Source organism: Punica granatum, chromosome 4 (assembly GCF_007655135.1).
Source record: "Punica granatum isolate Tunisia-2019 chromosome 4, ASM765513v2, whole genome shotgun sequence".
In the NCBI taxonomy this organism is placed as follows: domain Eukaryota; kingdom Viridiplantae; phylum Streptophyta; class Magnoliopsida; order Myrtales; family Lythraceae; genus Punica; species Punica granatum.
This window is the reverse complement of record NC_045130.1, coordinates 6,838,443-6,858,270: the sequence shown is the minus strand read 5'-3', so window position 1 is coordinate 6,858,270 and position 19,828 is coordinate 6,838,443. Positions and strand designations below refer to the sequence as shown.

General features: G+C 40.2%; 3 protein-coding genes and 1 long non-coding RNA gene across 6 annotated transcripts; 2 read left to right on the top strand and 2 right to left on the bottom strand.

Annotated features, from left to right (window-relative positions):
• Window positions 1-441: 441 nt before the first annotated feature.
• Window positions 442-1,157, top strand: LOC116205473. Its single transcript, XR_004156511.1, has 2 exons — window positions 442-622; window positions 878-1,157. It is a non-coding gene; the product is annotated as an uncharacterized LOC116205473 (long non-coding RNA).
• A 9,969-nt stretch (window positions 1,158-11,126) lies between these two features.
• On the top strand, window positions 11,127-12,278 carry LOC116204726 (protein MKS1-like). Its single transcript, XM_031536976.1, has one exon. It carries the CDS (start codon window positions 11,398-11,400, stop codon window positions 12,115-12,117), a length of 720 nt encoding a protein of 239 aa, XP_031392836.1. The 5' UTR covers window positions 11,127-11,397; the 3' UTR covers window positions 12,118-12,278.
• Window positions 12,279-13,810: 1,532 nt separating this feature from the next.
• On the bottom strand, window positions 13,811-16,746 carry LOC116204724. 3 transcript variants are annotated; one of them, XM_031536972.1, is made up of 6 exons: window positions 16,383-16,746; window positions 15,800-15,885; window positions 14,926-15,477; window positions 14,557-14,778; window positions 14,331-14,455; window positions 13,811-14,225 (listed from the first exon to the last, which is right to left on the bottom strand). In XM_031536972.1, exons 1-6 carry the CDS (start codon window positions 16,389-16,391, stop codon window positions 14,083-14,085), a joined length of 1,137 nt encoding a protein of 378 aa, XP_031392832.1. In that variant the 5' UTR covers window positions 16,392-16,746; the 3' UTR covers window positions 13,811-14,082. The 3 variants fall into 3 exon arrangements, with proteins under 3 accessions (XP_031392832.1, XP_031392833.1, XP_031392834.1); XM_031536973.1 differs by having other exon boundaries at window positions 14,331-14,410; XM_031536974.1 differs by lacking the exon at window positions 14,331-14,455.
• A 591-nt stretch (window positions 16,747-17,337) lies between these two features.
• LOC116204723 (U-box domain-containing protein 29-like) lies at window positions 17,338-19,109 on the bottom strand. Its single transcript, XM_031536971.1, has one exon. The coding sequence runs from the start codon at window positions 19,021-19,023 to the stop codon at window positions 17,641-17,643; it is 1,383 nt and encodes a 460-aa protein (XP_031392831.1). The 5' UTR covers window positions 19,024-19,109; the 3' UTR covers window positions 17,338-17,640.
• Window positions 19,110-19,828: the final 719 nt, after the last annotated feature.

Sequence of the window (19,828 nt, the reverse complement as noted above, 5' to 3'; positions counted from 1 at the left end):
GAATCTTACGATTCACGATTCGATTCTACGATTCACAATTCCACGACCCTCGATCGATTCTAGGTAGAATCGCGATTCTAACAACCTTGATTATATGTAAATTTCCTTGTAACGTGAGGCAACCGATAAAATGGTGATAATAGACTATGTCATGTTTTATTATATAATATATATTTTTTTGGTTACAAAATGATGCTAGTTGGTCTAATATAATGAAATAAAAATTCTAAAAATTAAGGGGCACATGTAGTTCACAACGAATATCGAATTCGAAACTTATTGGTTGCCTAGTGAAGACATGCGTTACTGTGTTATACCTCCTTTGATATTATATAATATTATAATTAACCCCCAAACTTTGGACCGGATCTTATGCTCTTCTAGTATTTTGACTTCTCTACTTGCATGTCACATATATGTGTGTGTATGTATATGTATATATATAATCCGTGTCACCCATGGCCTAGAGCACTTCTAACGTCTAAGCTCAAGCTACCAAGACCATATAGAATGGCTCTCCCTCGTAAGGCCTCTAAAGCTTCGCTCGCAATCACCATCTTCACCGCAATGCTGCTGATGATGATGATATGCGCCGATGCTGCCCCCGACTTTCAGAAGCTCGGTGAGAACAACTTTGGTTACCTATGATGTCATCTTGAACCTATTAAACCTCTTCTCAATTACTACCAACTTGCGTTCCTTATTTTGATTGATTGCATGTAGAAATTACAGAATCGCGCCGTGAGGCATATGTGGCCCAACTTGTGCTTATTACCATGCTAATTATACTGCCTATCGTATCAATTTCGTTTCAGTCATATATATTGATCAATCTGCGTCATTGCGTAATGTAACAACTAATGTCTTTACGCTGCAGGGAGAAGGTTTCTTGAAGTATCAGTACAACAGGACTACCCCGGAAGTTATGGGACCGGATGGGGAGCTTTTCTCCCTCCCACACATCCATAACCATAGATACTAAATTGTCAAAAAAAAATCCAATAAATCGATCCCGAAGATGTCACGAAATAATTTCTTTCTTCCTATTCTAATGTAATAGTTCATTAAATAAACATAGTTCGTATGTAGAATTGTAATAAGGCTGATCAAGGGGTACATGTACAAGAGGGGATAAGATGCCGCGGACTTTGCTTGAATTGCCCGCTCATTTCATAAGAGCTTGTGGTAAACGACCCAGTTCCAGTTGCGCCCGGTTGATCAAAAAGAAAGTTGTGCACCTTTCTTTCACTTTAAACTACACTAGGCGAGATCCCGTGAGTTGTACGGAAAATTTAGTGCGAATATAAAGTCGAATCGTATTTTCTGAAAATACAATATATTAATTTACCTTATAACTAGAATTGATAAATTTTTCGGTATGTAATCTAATATCCAGAAATTCAATTGGCTCAAATTAATCCAGTTCAAGCTGAGTTGTAAAATTGACAGATTCATCGTTTAAAGTATATGGTACTTCAATTCATATTATAGATATATATAGATAGTAAAAGATGACTGCATTTGACATATATAATTAAAAAATAACCTACTTCATTAAATACAATTAAGTTTAAGACAATATAAATCACTTTCTATTTAATAAGCACATGTAAAGAGAATAGTTTTCGTATAGTTAAAAATTTATTATATTAGTCTATCCACATACATATATATAGTTTTTTATTTATATGCTCAATGAGAGAGAAACAGGTTGGCTCGGTATTATTTCGTGTAAATAAGTACAAATTTCATGAATCTTCAGCAAATACATAGTATTTACCAAATACAACCATTTGGCATTATTATTATTATTATTTTTTGACATTGAGGTATTTCCATGAATCTCGTTCGTGCTGCTCGCTTGAGGTTATGTTGACTGGGTCGATTGGACACTTGCAAATGCATTGTTAGACTTTCCGGATCATTGAAAGTAGGGGCATGTTTAGTTGACTGGAAATACCAATCCCTTCCGAATCTATTCCGCGAGAAATAATATTTACTGCGTTTGTTTGCATTCGGAATGGAAATACCAATTTCGGATGGGGCCTCTCATCCTCCATAGAGAAAGAATAGTCATGCCTTACTCCCCTCCTCCATAACAATTCCCGTTGGGAATAGATAGCACAATAACCATCTTGCCCTTCTCAACCCCTCCACCACCATTGTCATCGCCACTCCGCCCCTCCATCGCCACCGTTGGTATTGCCTCCCTAGCTCCACCTCCAACCACGACTTCCATCATCCCCAGCCAGTGTCAAGGTCACGAAGCTAGACTCGACCTAAGAGAGCGAGATCAGGATGGGATGGTTTGGCCATGAACATAGGGCTCCCGATCTCCTCCAGATTTGATCTAAAAAAGTTCACATATATATATTTTTTTAATCTTCAATGTGCTCATAATTAGGGGCATGTTTGGTTGACCGGAAATACCAATCCCTTCCGGATCAATTCCGCGAGGAATAATATTTATTGCGTTTGTTTGCATTCGGAATGGGAATACCAATTTCGGATGGGACCTCTCGTCCTCCATAGAGAGAAGAATAGTCATGCCTTACTCCCCCTCCTCCATAGCAACTCCCATTAGGAATAGATAGCACAATAACCATCTTGCCCTTCTCGACCCATCCACCGCCACCGCCACTCCATCGCCACCGTTGCTACTGCCTCCCTAGCTCCACCTTCAACGGCGACTTCCATCGTCCCCAGCTAGTGTCAAGGTCACAAAGCCATACTCGACCTAGGAGAGCGAGATCAGGATAGGATGGTTTGGCCATGAACCTAGGGCTCCCGATCTCCTCCAGATTTGATCTAAAAAAGTTGGCATATTTTTTATTTTTTTTAATCTTCAATGTGCTCATAATTAATCAATAATGAAGAGGCAGGACAACAACTTATTGGTTAATTATGGTCTCAAGGTCATGAACAGATCTATACCCATGCTCGACAACCCAGCCCGAGGAGGGTTCACGAGCTCCCGACTCGACGAACCCAGGGCTCGCGACCCCCGGGTTGGGTTCGGAAGCCCAGCGCCAACCCAGCCATGGTGTTCGCAAGACCCAGGTGAAGGTGGCTTAGGAGCTCATTCTCTGGAGGCTGGAGCCATGTACTATTCATTTTCTTCATGTTGAAGAAGATGAACATTACAATTTTCTTTTTTTTTGTTAATATTTCTAATATATTATTTAAATGTTGTCAAAATGGATATTTATATCTTTTTATCATATATTCCTGATTTTCGTCATTTTTCTATTCCGTCCAATTAAACAAAATGAATTTTATCATAATTTTAATTTTATTCCCTCTCAATTCTAATCCATATCCATTCTATTCAACAGCGATTTCCATTCTAACGAACCAAACGTAACTTAAGGTCTCCAATCAAATAATTTTCGCACTGGTTGGCAGACAAGCCGCCAAATTTGAGAACATCTATATAGTATAAGGTCGTCGACAGTCAAGAGAGACTACTAATTATGAGTTGCTGCCATGCACCGTTTGTTTGGACTGATAAAAATGAGGATACCCACATCTACCATTAGCGCAATCGACGAAGAACGTGGCTTCCTTCCAAGTCCCATCCTCAATGACTAAAGCTTGTTATTTAAAAATGTACGTTGTGCGTGCTATATTTTCTTTCCATATCTGCTGTATTCGGGCTACTATAAATAAGAGCATCTTCGTACTATTATGTGTGTGAGACAATATTCCATCAAAACTCTCATTTCTAGGATTCTATAAATGACCAACTGCTGTTGAAATGTAACTGATTTAGATTATACGATTGTAGTTACTAAAATCTTTCCTATTATATCTTTCAGTTGTAACAGATGCACACACTACTCCCAAGTATAAACTCATACCCACCAGCATTGTTTGTGCGAGAAATTCACCACAAACACTTTCTGTTCTTTAAATTCACCAGCATTGTTATATTCTTCGTTAATCGAACAAAGACCAAAAACCTTGTTAAGTCTCCTTTAGAACCTCTAAAAAAGCCAAAGAATCATTAACTCATGGATTTCAAATCTAGCAATGGTGATACTTCTGAACGTCCGATAGTACATAATCCATGTTATAATTGAATCTTTTGCCCTCTTATATCTTATTTTTGTATGAATCTCTAGCAAACGGAAGATATATATATATATGTATTTACTCGCCACAATCGTCTGACTTGTAAGTGCTATTTGAAAGCTAACTAGTTAAGGGTCCTGATGAAATCAAATTTAAGTACATACATGGACTAAAAGCCTGCCTCCATTGTACTATTTTGTGCTATTAAAAGGACCCTGATCTGAATTATTGGTGAGATTGCCTTTCAAGATGACTTGTTGACAAACAATCAATCAGATTTTTATCTTTAAGCAAACTCATGGCGGCCCACCTGTCTTAATGGATCATCGACATATTTGTTGTAATTCTGATAATCTTTTTTTTTTTTTCATCTCATACGACGAGATACACAATTTAATCTTTGAAAAATTATTCACACTTTTCGATGAAATTACAGGTATTCTCAAACTACGAGTTTGAGATTAATTTCATTCAACCGTCCGGTAACTAGTAACCACGAAGTGTTTCTTATGAGTTTCGAGTTGTTATCCTATAAGAAAAGTTTTAACACTAAAAGCAAAATTTTTGTTCTTGAACATAGTATATATGTACATATATATATATATATATATTAATTATCGAGCTAAACTCTCACGAAATCTTCCATTTGCGAGATGTGAATGTTTCACATAAGCATTTTGGTTGAGCTCGTGGTCGATCGTCCCTTCGAATCTTGCATTAATAAATACTTTTTCTTAATTTTCTTAATGTATTTATTTATTGAATTTTTTGAAGAGATTATTTATTTCATATATTTTGTTATTGTAATATTTGTAAATATAATAATATCAATATTTTCATTAAAAATAATATTAACTAAAATAAAAACAGCAAATATCCGCGCAATGCGTATATTACATGACTAGTTACTCACAATCTAGTCACTGGAAAATTGCTTGACGCCCCCACGTACTTCATGACATTTGCTCATGAGGGAGAATTTTATTTGCAACACTTGCTCCATAGTATTTTTCTCTACTTTCTTCTTTTGTATTCTATCTTCATACGCTTGCAGGGATCCCAAGAGCTTCTCGACTGTCATCGCCCCAGATCTTTAAATTCTTCAATTGCCACAGCTACATGATCAAACTTCGAGTCTAGAGATCGCAAGATTTTCTCTACGACCCAAACGTCCTTTAGCTTCTCATTGTTTCTCCTCATCTGATGCACAATGGTAATAACATGGGAAAATAATCAGAGATCTCCGAGTCCTCTTGCTGTAATGCTTCGAACTTAGCTCGCAGGGACTGCAAGCGGACTTTCTTTACTTTATCGACTCTATCATACGCTTTCTTCAATATCTCTCACGCCTCTTTCTATGTTTTTGCTGGAACTCAAGCGTGGCTTCATCGACTCCCTAATAAATTGTGAATGACGCCTTCTTCTGTCTTTTCTTCCTTTCATCTTCTCCTCGTCCTCTTCATCCGAATCTAATTCCGTATAGCCGTTCTCCTCAAGGTCCCAGAGAACCCAAAAGAGCCTCCACCTGGATAGTCCACATCTCATAGTTGTCTTTGGTTAATTTTGGCGCCTGTGCTTGGACAGAACTGGTCGAAGCCATTAATGTTTAGGCTCCGATAACAGTTGTTAGCTTCGGTACGTATTGAACAGAAGGCAAAACGAAAAGACAGGGAAGAGGGAGAACGTGAGACAGAGAGAGATACTCTGCTGGATTTTCCTCTTCTCATTTACTCCCAAACACCAGATTACATACTTATGGATAACTGAACATTCTAACAATCTCTCATGACTTTTCTTCTTTCAAGAATTATACATAAATGCTTAATTTCCCGAAGACTCTACAGACTTCTTCCGGTCAAACAACTCTAATTAGTCAGCGAACAAGTTTAAACTCTAACAACGAGCAGGATCTGCTTTATACAACTGGTGAATAAAGTGATGGTATGTGATAAAAAATATATATTACTTGTTTCATAGTTAAATTCTACCTTAATTTAATACAATAATTATAAAATATCTGAAAATTTTGATAATTTGATATTCTTATTAAAAATACATGACGTATTCTTCGACCGACTCTTATTATAAATGATACTGATGCATCTTATCCATAATATTGTTGGCTTATTCAAGTTTCATAAATGATATTCCATGTTTAAATACTTTATTAATCGACCTACAAGATTGAATTAAGAGCAGAAATAAGACTCTTCTTGTATCTTTTTCTTAGTTAAATGAATTTCCTAATTAAATTAATGTAGAAGATTAATTAAAGATTTTTTGTATTTGACGAATTATTATTATTATTATTATTTGCTTCACAACTAATTAAACATATGTATTATTATATTTATATATTAATAATATTTATTATTATAATACTTATTTATTATCATTATCTTTATTATTATTATTATTTGCTTCACAAGTAAACGTATATATTATTATATTAATTTATATTATTAATACATACTTTATGGTTAAATAATGTATATATTTACATTAATTTATTTGTATTTTTCTTAAAAATAAAAGAAAAACTCGAGAGTATGAAAAATGAACGTATTTCATGCTAGAACTTCCGAAATGCTTCCGGTTTATATATATATAGATAGATAGATATAGATATATAGATATATGCATGTTTATGCCACTCTTTTGTGTATCATTATTTATATATGTAGATCCCAACTTTGGACTTGGTTTTATGCTCTTATAATATCCTAGTCGTGACGTCTGTACTCGGGTGTCATATTTGTCTGTGTGCATATATATATATACACACACATATATATGTGTGTCAGTGTGTGTGTGTATCTCTTTTTATATGTATCCGAGTCATGCAAAGCTTAGAGCACTTCGAACTTCTGGGCTCAAGCTACTAAGACAATAGAATGGCTCTCCCGCGTAAGGCGTCTGAGGCTTTGCTTGCAATCACCATCTTCACTGCACTCATGCTGATGCTGATGATATGTGCCGATGCGGCCCCCAAATTTCATAAGCTCGGTGAACTGTGAACGTCATCAGCTATGATATCTTTTACCAGTTACACCTCTTCTCAATTACTCTATCTACTTTCGTTTCTCAGTTCTATATATGCAGTTGCATGTAGAAACTATGGATTTACACCATAAGGCGTATGTGGTCTGACATGTGCTTAATTACCATATGCTAATATTCTTGTTCTGTAATGTATTATCGTGCCAATTCTGTTTTAGTCGTATATCTCGATTGATCGGCATTGTGAAAAGTAACAACCAATATTTTTAAGCCGCAGGGAGAAGGTTTTTTGAAGTATCCTCGCAAGCGGACTATTCGGACAGTTATGTGACTGGATGGGGAGGTTATGCTCCTCCCAAGCATCCATAGATACTGAACTGTCAATGAAGCTCCAATAAATTGATCCCAAAAAAGAATAACGAATGGCAGGAAGCAATTTTCATATTCATATTCTAACATGATAGTTCATTATATGCAGTTCATAGCATTGTAATAGCTTTATCAAGGGCTACACGTACAAGAGGGGATATGACATCGTGGACTATTATAATTTGCTTGTATTACCCCCTCGCATGATTGCGGTAACCAACCCATTCCGGTTTGTGCCGGGTTGATCAAATACAAAGTCGTGCACCTTCCTTTCACTTCAAACTACATTGACCAACCCTCGTTTCTTTATATGAAATACAATTATAGCCACATTCATCGGGGAGAAGTTATCTCGCACCGCTCATTCAGAGTCGGCCCAGATTAGTCAAAACTCCAACTCGACACCGCAACTTATCCGCCCTGTAGGCCCATCAAACCCAATCAGCCCAACTCAAGCCCGGATTGGTGGAACTTGAACGAATTGGGCCGAGTGTCGTAGTCTTGTGTCAGGGTCAACCATGACAAGTCCGACTTGAAAATATAGATAGGCTCACCCCATTTCTAAGTGGGGCCCACACCAATCGCCATTTCTAAGTGGGGCCCACACCAATAGAACCATGCTTGACCATACGGTTCGCTCAGCAGACAAACCGAACCGGAGACCCCAGTTTTGAATAGATATTGGGTAACCTTTCCGCTTGGAATATTATCACGAGATATAGATGTCACGTATAAGACCTTCTCTAGTACTTATTCGGACTTATTTATTTTAAATACTGAATGAATTAGTTCTCGGCTTCCTCGCCTACTACCTTCACTTCACGGTTTATCGAAGAAATCAATAGATTATGTGAATCGTCCCGTATATTCATGCATATGGATATTCAAAGAAAGCGCATCTTAAATAAGTTTAACTGAAGTTAGAGATTATATTAGTACGAGACCAAGACAGAGTTGCAAAGGCCATGTACGAAGGAAGGTCACAAACCGAACCTACATTTTTTTTTCCTGAATTAAAGGCCAGTTCGGATTATTAGCCAGCTGTGGCTGTCTCAACTAAGAGAATCTAATCGCCACGAAATGTTTCGTTCACCATAACTTGCTGAGACTTTAATCCAACTTGGTTACCGCAACCCCACCAATACATTAGTGGATTAAGTCCAACGCCCACTGGATCAAGTATTATAGGCCGACCATCACCATCCCATAATATACTCACATAATGACGAGCTCTACGTCTTCTGTGAGGTTTGAACTTCATAATATTCAAGTGAAACGCTTAGAGTTTAACCATTAGATCACCGTGCTGATGGTTAAAACCAAACTTACATATTTTTTTGTAGCATAGTTGACCAATATTGATAAAGGTGGAATTCGATTTTTACAAGATATATATAAATATATTCAAACGAAAATTATCATTAATGAGGACATAAATGACGTCGTACGGACGGAACAATGTAGCCGGTCCATATGGGAACGTACATCCAGGTTGAAGAGATTGGTCAGGCTCAATTCAAATCGAGACCAATAATGGATGGATATTGAAGTCAAGCCCAATTCTTCGTCATCAACGTCTGACCATCTCATTTCCTCTGCGTATATTTCCCCGTTATATATGCTAATAATATCATCAAAAGTCACCTTATATCGTGCCATCGATCTAGCTCATTCAATACGTATTACTGGAATATTAGTTTATGCCAATTGTCAAACCATAATAAAAGTCTATTTAATCGACCTAGCTATAAAGTTTTAGTGGGATTAATCCATCATTGTTTAAACATACGGGTCAATCAAGGTTCAAGGGCATGTTGTATGACCAGTGTGTACACGGTTGAAAGCTCAAAGTTGTGACTTCGCATATGTCAAGTTCTGAATCGAAATATCCGAAGGCACGAACTATGTATATGAGACGAGCTAGCATGCACGATTCAACTCTTAATTAATATAATGACATAATCGAACCACCTTTATCCTGAAAATATGCCAAAAAAGTAAAACCACACACACGGACGATATATATCGTATGATGCCTACTAATAATTATTTTGACCCGTATATAATTTGGCAGATAGCTTAGCAGCTTCTTGAATGGGCTTTTGCATTGTCGTCCCCTCTTTCAGGTTTTTGATGAACTTCGTGTTTGCTGATGCGGGCAAGAAAATGGTGTTGTCTTATCTACAATTACAAGCATATATACATCATATAAATAAATTAACAAGAACCAAGGTGATTGGTTCAACTTAGTCCGACACTTTATTTTTCTTAAATAAAATTTCTGATTTAAGTCTTGTAAATTGAGAAAATTTACGCTGTGAGAGTTTTATTTTTTAGTGAATCGATTTAGTTAAATTATACTAATCGGTATTTATTGAACTTTCGAGTATTAAGATTTTTATAAAAAAAAAAAAGAAGAAGTATTACGACACCCAACCAGAAGACGACAATTTTCAAACCTTGTATGTCCCAATTCACATCCCAGCTACAGATGACATGACCTGACCCCATTTCACGATTTACATAGGAGAAATTTAGCTTGACTAGCTAGCAACGATCATAAAACGAGATGTCAGCAAGTAGAGGAAGGTGTCTAATTAATACCGAGAAACAGTATTTTGCGCAGTCCCCGTTGCCAGCAAACAACACAAAATATCATATATGAAAGTTCATGTATTTTTTTATTTGATAACGAGGGTGTCATAAATTCGCCTGATTAATCTCACGGTCCACGTCAACGCCTTGCAAGTCCACGGGACAGATAAGTCCATTCACTGGCCTTGTAAGTGGCCCAATACGAAGTATTCTTTTATGTGACGTCCATGAAGTGATTTGAATATGTGATTTCCCCTTGATTTTTAATCACCAAGCCAACCCTATTGAGTTAAAGAATGAAGAAAGTCAGGGCTAGCGATTCAAACTATACATACGTCGCGATTTTTTTTTTTGAATTAATAAGAGATATAGCATATACATCATGATATTTTCCTCTATATAATGATATTGTTTAAATTCATCAAACATCACATAAATATGCCTCCTTATCAATGTGGATTGGTTCAAATAATTTTTCTTAAATAAGATTTTGAATTTAGTCTTGTGAATAGACAAAATACATGATTAAGCGAACTTTACTCTTTAGTGAACCGACTTGATTCGAATCTGAATTAATGAAGATTGCCGGACTTCAGACTATTAAGTGGTGCATTTATCTCTCTGTTTTTAGACATTAGAAGCATCTAAGAGAATGATTATAGACCAATATCAAACCCTAAAACCCTAACCCTAACCCATGTATTTATTTTGGGACGGTAGTGCTGTCACCTTTTCACCTAAAAATCCATCCACATAAGCCCAAAAATCCAAGTAAGTCACAAATGTGTTCGGGAGCATACTCCTCTCCTCCTATCGTTTGGCTTTTATATATTTGTAAACTAGCAAGCAAATTTCTGAATTTATTCATCAATTATACAAAAATAAATGCCCTAATGGCTTTCGTCATAATTTAAATTCATGACGTGGGCAGGAGCACACAAACTGACCACTTCCTGTCGACCCTTAGACAAGTTCAAACATCTATTACCCCCCGAAACCGGCCTTTTTATTAATAAATACATACGTGTCCTTGTTTTCTTAAGAGCCCTAATTAATTTCAAAATATAAAAAAGAGAGAAAAAAAAAGTAGAAATTTCGGTTTACAATTAAGCAGCCGAATCACTTAAAATATTTTGGTCCACTTTCAATATTTAAATTCACAATGATCCATTTGACTTGCTCTACTCTTATATCTGTGCTGGTTTTGAATTGATTAATAATGCGAGGACATACTACTCTTACATTATTTTCTCTTCCTCATCGTCTCCGTCCTCCTCCGCCAAGAGTGCTTTCATTGACGGACCGACCGCTCTCTCGATCCCGTTTTGTTTTTGTTTTTGCCATCTCTAGTTAGCTAGGATGGATTCATTAGATCTCCCTCCATCAGGGAAGTCGCCTCGAAGAGAACTTCAAGGGCCTAGGCCGCCACCGCTCAGCGTCCGAAAGGACTCCCACAAGATCCGGAAACCGCCGGCGGCACAACGCCCGCCATCCCAAGCGTCTCTGCCGCCTAAACAACCCCGGCAGCCCGTCATAATCTATGCGGTCTCCCCAAAGGTCATCCACACAAATCCGAGCGAATTCATGGCCTTAGTACAACGTCTCACGGGTCCATCCCCAAAGTATGCCGCCTCTTCCTCATCCCCCAGGGTCGACCCGTTTTCACATCCGAACGGTGCAGTCTCCCCTGCCGCCCGGTACGCCTCCCTGGAGAGGGCCGCCAAGTCACCGATAACCAAGAGACCAAGGAGGGATAATGATATTGACGATGACGTGACCATGCTAGAAGGGATCGACATGATGGACCGAGTCGTGGAGAGGACGGCAATGATCCCGGGAATCCTGTCCCCGGGGCCAGCATCTCTTCAGCCGATACCTGCTACGTTCTTCTCTCCGCCATCCGACCCCAACCCACTCGGCTTCCTGCACGACTTCAGCCCGGCGATGCTCTATAACAACAAGAACTTCAACTTCTCGGAGATCAGCAGCCTCTTGCAGAGCCCGACACCGTTTGTTTCGCCCCGCATGACTTCCCCCTTGCCATCTATGGATCTCTTCAACAATTTTTTTGACTTGTAACATCATTTTTTGTTAACTTTAGGATTCATTCACTACTTTCATTTTCATTTTGTTTTTTTTTTTTTGTTTCTGTGACTACAATGTGTTAGATTGGAAGCAAGAACACATGAGGGTAAAACAGACATTTGAAATTCGATATTAAATACTCATATATCTTGGGTGGTAGCAAGTTGCAACCTTGTCAATGGCTTTCCCTTTCTTTTAATTTATCATAGTGGGCCAGATGATGACAGTTTGCTTAGCTACATTTATATATAAAACATATATATATTTTTGATGAAATGATTGGTTTACTCCTTAATTTTTTTTTATGAATTTTTTGTCATTTACTTTGCAGCATTTGACATGTTCTGATCATATCTTTCCCTTTGTTCTTTATATGCTTTCGGACGTTTAATGAGCCTTTTTTGTTTTGCCATTATTGTCAATGTCGCACAAAAATTAACCTCTTGGCCGAATCTAGGACTTCCATAAAGGCCGTACATGTCGGGTAAAATTATTAGCGTGTCTCTACTTTTGGCAAAATCTATTATTCGACATTCTTAAAGTATTGTATAGTACAACTTACGATACCCATTTTGTACTACTAGAATCAATATAATGAAATACATCAGACGAATCTATAAGATCGAAAAAAAAAATGAAGGAATCTAAAAGATCATGATGTCGCCGCCCGGCCCGGAAGAGTCGAAGCAATTAGTATTGACCCTTGACTATTTTTCACTCAGCCGCTAAAGACCCACCGGACCGGCCCGAGCCAAGGCAGAAGCTTCTCCTTCATGATTTAGCTTTTTCAATGCAATAGGCCTTTGATAATTAATTTTTAATTTGAGAAGGTTAAGACTTTTAATACACAACTACGATACATGTGTTTCCTCTCATAGGAAATTAAACCTGAAAAGTCAAAAAAGATCATTTATTGTAATATTTACCAGTCCTTTTTATGTTTATTTAATCGTTATAGCAAAATGGGAGTGGTTGTATGCAATGGGCAAATTGGTAGAGGAGACGAAGTCAGATGCTCATGAAAGTATTCATCATCTAAAAACTAATTGTTCATATAAGGCTTCTTCTGTATAGCCCTAAATGCGGTGACTTCTGTAATCTCGATTAATGGGTTATGAAAGGTTGTGGGGTCTCTCAGTAGGTACCGGTCGGGCATCGTCGAGTCGATTGGCAAGTAGAGTATTTTAGTCAGACACGACAAGGAACGTGCGTTATGAGTACGTTGAAGGGTCATCTACTTCACGCCCACTAGTATGTTCCCCGTAAAATTATGAGAAAATATACGTAAACGGTTTATAATTAGGTGTTTAAGGTTGTCCAGGGAGTATGTTTTCTTTTTCTTTAAGACAACTTTAAGCTTTACCTAATAAGTAGAGACGTACAAGCCTTGCACCGTGAAGACAATTACAGTATTAAATTCAATTATTAATTAATCACTATAATTATAATAATTAGGTTTAACCTCCCAATCCTAAGTAGAGTAACATAGGCCCGTGCTTCTATAATTCACACGGCCTCGTGCTCGCGCTTTTTCTCAATGTTAAGTCTCAGCACTGAATCGAGTCACTGGGCCCTACTAGAGAGGTAGACAGGGTCAATTTAGCCGTCGAAGTCGATATCCAGCGATAGGACACCCCTTAATCTTATTAGCGAGTAATAACTTAGGCCCCCACCACGACCGAAGACGTCTTCCAACTTTTGATTTTCTGTTTCTGGTACAAGACGGGAAGATAAGAAATGTGACTCAGAACAACGACAGAACATGATCATCGTCAAGCCGAAGCAAGACATGAATATACAATGGAATTTACACTTTCAAAAGAATATTAGCCAAACCCGAATATTCTAATTTTCTGGTTCATGTTGTTAGTTGTTACCCAAGAAACTAGAAGGAATACATTGTGGCACTGATACCACCCTAACAAAACCTTTACAATTGAGTTGATTTATGCTAACGGGCTAACGGACTGGTATAGGACCCTTCAAGTTTGGGCCTACTGTCTCCGAAATGTTATCTGCAGAAGTAGCCGATGATTTCGATGTTTCGGATGAATCTTGCTTCTTCCTGAAAACTCCCCACAAGTACAGCTTCCCCTGAAACCCTGCAATAGAATTTCAATTTTACGACCAAAAACACGGTTCACACAGACTACCTAGTAGTTATTCCTTATGAATAATGGAAGTATTGATGAAGTACTCAGACTCACTCCAAAGTCGTATAGGCAACTTGGTCGAAGTGAAGACTAAGAGTTCAGCGTGAGCAACCATGGCTCTAATCGCCAAATCGCTGCGGATCATTTCACTTATAAGGTTCTTGAAAACCCTCTCATCACTGAATAACCGAACCGGGCAGGGAAAATCTAAAAAAATAAGTTCTTGAGATAAAATTATCGAACTTGTGGCTAAAAGATACAGTTTAAATCAGAACTGCACCTCTCACTTTCTGGGAAGAAATAAAGAGCGATGCTATCATCCCTAGGCCCGTATTGCTCGAACCCTCTAGGCCAGACTGACGATCGACGATGTAGCTCACAATACAGCATCTCAGGGAACAGCTTCGCCTCCTTGTTAACCCTGGAGCATGCTAATCGGGACACGTGGGCCACAATGTTGCACGAATAATTGTCTTTGTGCTTGTTAATCCATATACCTCCCCTGTAATAAGGCAATATATAAGACCACAAATCTACACAACCGAAAAAAAAAATTAAAATTCCATGAAGCATCATTATTCCACATCTCATATATGCCCAGCTAAGAGCTAACCACAAAACTGGACAAAGAGCAACTCTTCTGACTTACCTCCAGATAGGGTTGACAATCGGCAATGCAGGGACATAATCAATGTTCCTTGGTGTCTTTGAGGAGTCAAGTACTGGTAATGGGAATAAGTTATTAGCAGATTCTGCCTCTTCACTACGTTTCTCATCCTCCACATTTAAACTCGGCTCGTTCCCAGTTTGAATATTGACATGGTTTGTGCTGCAGCTAGCCTGAGGCTGTTGGCCACCCTCAGTCATCTGAGCATCTGTTTTAACTATGGAGCATGATGAGTCCTTCCCATCATCGAGACCCTTCTTCCTGTTTCTTGCCTTGTTTGTCACCTTCTTTTTCCTCGATGTCTTCTTCTTACATTTCCCTTTCGGTGATGTCAATTTGGCAGTCTTTGAGTTCTGTGAGTCATTCTCGTCGGATGAAATACATGTTACACTCTTTAGGTTTTGGGAGTCACTACTTTCACGTGAAGGGCTGGGTTCCGCAATGCCACCCTGTTTGAGATCCAGAGGCTTACAATCATCGCAGTACCATACAACAAACTCTTTGAATGATTTTGGCAAGACTTCCAAACAATAGCTGCAAAACGCAAGAGACAGGTCACGAGGCCATAAAAGCGAACAAGAACATATTTTTTCTAATCATGGAGGAAAGAAGCTGATTATATGTTCACATTTTTGGAGTTTGTGATAACGAGGAACTCTAAGGAAGCAACGATTTACTTCTATAGTTTGAGATTTATAGCCGGTATAATGACTTAAGCAGGTCATAGGAAAATGGATGGGATTCTGGTTACTATGCTAAACCAAAAGAATTAGCGGAGAATTTAATTTTGCAGCATGACTATAGAAAGAAATATCAGAATCAATCTTTCCAAGGAAAAGAAAAAGGGGAAACGCACCGATGCACGGCATTCTCTTCGCAACGGTAACAGTATATCAAAGCAACAGAGAACCCCTCATCACCACAGGTCTGGCATACAATCCCCTGCAAAAAGATAACATTGTTGGAATAGGTAGAAGTAATAACAGAGCTAATCTCTGAGGAAGTAGATCTGCCAGAAGAGCAATGTGCAAAGGTTAGTCATTTCTTTCTCCCTTTTCCGATGCATGAGAAAGGATATTCTACTTAGAATGTAGCCGCTGAACTTAACTCCAATATTTCTCATAATATCTAGCAATATAGCACAATGAGCTAAGCAATGAATGCCGGTAAATTGGGTACGCCTGTTTTCGTGATTCTGGCCCTATTCACACTCAATTCTGTCCCTCTCGGCATCTCAATTGGCCGAACTCTATATCAAGTCTTCTTCCCATCTCTCCTCACTTGCCCAGATTGCCAATCATACCAGCTTGCCTTCCCTCCTAACCAACAATCTAATGTCGAATTACAGAGCCAAGCAAGACAGTCACCAAGGATGATGGCAGTAATGCACCCAACCCGGAATACAGAAAGTGGCTATCAAAGGATAAATTTGGTCTAACCTGTGTCATGCTCGCTATCACCGGAGAAATTGGATGGGATCCACTTGGTGCCAAAACGCCCAATGAAAAATGATTGATTTCATCAATGCTGTCAAGCGATTGGCCAATCGATTTGCTGAAATTGGCAAAACGCAAGGACGCGGATCAGATTAACCGGCGCCTCCCAATTTGCTCGCACTCTCCTTCTCGCAAGCCACCACGAGGACCGAATGAGCTCTCAGCTCAGCCCTTCTCCAGCAGAAGCTCAAATTCCTGATAATTCGCAGCGGCAGAAACTCCGGCGGTCGTCGCGGCAACAAAACCGGGAAAGGAAGACGAGTGAGCGAGGAGCACGGAACCCTAACAGCAGCTCTTAGCAAACTCACGTGAAGGAGGCTATCACGGGTCTAATTATCAGTCGGGTAGGAACCGTGACCCACCGACCACTTCCCTCTCTGGCCAGCCAGGAAGCCCATCGTCTAGCCCCTTTTCTTGCCCAGGCCCATAATCTCTCGGCCCAAACTCTATCAACCAGCTGGGTTGAATCAGTTTCTTGGGCCACCCTCTTACGAATTAACCAATCACAACTAAGAATTTATTAGGCCGAACTATGCAACTTTATTGAGCAACCAACGTGGATTGGTTCAAGCGGTTCGATACTTGTTCCGATTAAGTAAGGTCTTGGGTTCGAGTCCGTGTGAATGCAGAAATTCAAGATGGGAGAGCTTTACCACTTAGCGGGCCGACCTAACTCGACTAGATTAGTTGGGTCCCAATTGGACTTTTGGAATTTTCACCGAGAAAAAAAAAAACTTTATTGAGCATGTTCAGCGCGACACTGGAGAGAAAATACAGATTGATTGAGATGGTTGTGTTCTTTAGTACCATTTTTGAATCATCTTTCGATTTATCCAATACTAAACACACCGAGATAACGTGGGAGGAAGTATACTTCATGACAATCGAAGGAGTTTCGAAACGTAAGAGAACCATTGGAGCCTTTTGCATTATAAAATCTGTGGTAACAACATTTGGACACTGTGATGTTTAATTACAAGAAATTCAACAACTTCCATCTTCCCTGTCTCTGTTTTGTAATCACTACGTTAGACTAATTTCGCCTTCCCCACTCCAAAGAATTGTCAATCTATCCACTGTCTGTCCTAAGAATCTCTGCAGAAAGAAAATCAGTAAATCACAAAGAGATGCAATCGAATACGAGAAACCGATGACGATTTGTTGACGGTTGGATCCACACATGGTATTGATCGCACGCCGATCAAGTGATCTTCCCGGCCCCGCCGTAATGAGCCGTTAATGACATGAACGGTGGAATTTCCCATCTATCTGTTTCAGTAGGCCTGATATGGGTCGTCTTGGTCTCGAGGCTTGCCAGCCTGCCGTACCCGGAAGACGAGGACGGATCCACCATTGCCACGCCTCGGAGGACCTTCACCAGGTCCCCACACATCCTCTTCACCACTCCGGCGTCCCCTTCGCTCTGCATCACAACCAGAAGCTTTGTCACCCCGTTCGCCCTCCCCACCCTCTCCTTCACCCTGCCGTCCCTGTACGCGCAGCACATGCCCCAAAGCACCGCCACGCCTTCCTCCTTTGCTGCCCTCGGTACCTTCATCAGCCTGTCCAGGACCGCCACGGCGCAGGTTGGGTCCTCGCTTATCGCTATCCTCCCCTCTGCGAGCGCGGAGACAAGGTGGACCATCTTGATGGCTCTCTCCGCTGCTGGATTGGCGGTGTTGGGATCGGAGATGATCCTAGATAGGATGGGGACAAGCCCGAGCTGGACCAGCTGAGCCTTGATGGACCGAGTCACCGATAGCGATATCAGCAACGATAGGACGGCGTCCGCTAGCAACATATCGGACTCTGTCCTCAGGAGGTGCACTAGAGCGGAAAGGATAGCCTCTTTCTCACCGATGGTCCGTCTCGATTCGGCGTTCGATGCGATCAGCTCCAAAACCCTAGCCGATTGGACCTTCGAGCCGAGCCTTCCATTCCGGAGGACCGAGAGGATTGAATCGAAGAATTTCTCGTAGTCGCTTCTGACGATCAACCGGTGAATCCGCTCTCTCACTCCGTTCTCCAGCAAAATCCAGTCCAAAACCCTAACGGCGGACTCAATGACCTCGATTTGTCCGCCTTTTCTGACCAGCACACGGAGGATAGCCTCGACGGAGTCGGGGAGGTTGGCAAGGAACCGCCGGTTCTCCTCGCAGTAGCTCGTGAACTGCGCGATCTTCTCGAATTCGTCCACGCCGGCAGCTTGCGGTTCTCTGGCAATGCCGGCGACCAGCTCGCGGATCTTGCAGCTCGAGACCACCGGAGGCAGGAGCGTCAAGGGGGAGGAGGGGGAAGAGGTGCCGGCGGCGGGGCGGCGGGGGGAGGAGGAGGAGGAGAAGGCGGAGGAGTGGATCCAGAGGTTGATGAGGCGGTGAAGGGTGAGATTGGGAACGAAGTCCTTGGAAGGGAGGGGCTGGTTCGTTGCTGGGCAGGTATCGTGGCCGGACTCGAGCCAATGCTGGATGGAGGAGCGGTCGTAGGTGACGCCGGTGCAGAGGCTCACCGGCGACTTCATGACGTCGAGGGAGATGGGGCACCGGAACAGGCTCGGCACCGTGATGTACAGCTCCTCCCTCCCCATCGGAACCGTAACGCCAAATATCTTCGGCCGGTGATGAATTCACGCGAAGAGAGAGAGATCGGAAAGCCTTGCGAATGTCTGAGAGAGGGGGGAAGGGGGTATATGAATGACGCGGGAGTGGGGAAGGAGAAGGTCAAAGGATGAAGCGACGTCGTTTACGAGGCGCGTGGAATTAGTTGCAGTCGTCGGTCAACGGGCGAGTTAGAGTTGTGTTTGGACCGGCATAAACACTTTAAATGATGAATATTAAATATTCAACTCTTTATTCGTCATTCATAAAAATAAAAAATAAAAAAACAAAAAAAAAAACCTCTGTTGTTGTCTAATGTGGACCGTGTCTACTTAATTCATTTGGACCCGGCAACGTTCAACAGACGGAAAAGTTTGAGGATTACATTTGCCTACGTATAACAATAAATCATGCCCAACACTTAATACAACGGGACAATTAACCAAAACGATACAACCAGTCGACGACTGTTCAGATAACGAGGATCAAGTTCTGATGCTTTTGTTCGTTTTTTGGACGATCAGTTTCTGATACAGTAGGGCATATGAGCACTGAAAAATCTGTAGCCTATATCGATGATGCGATGTGGGACATGTTAGCTCAAATGTGTCGCACAATTCTATGTTAGGAAAGTGACGTGTAATAGCGCTTATTACCAAAAAAGAGTTTTTAAGGCAGTAGCACAAGATACCAACCTAAAATTAATAGACATGAGTTTGCATATCATTAACGAAACTAATATATTTATTTATTTTATTTTATTTTTTATTTTTATACTTAGATTTATATGCCTCT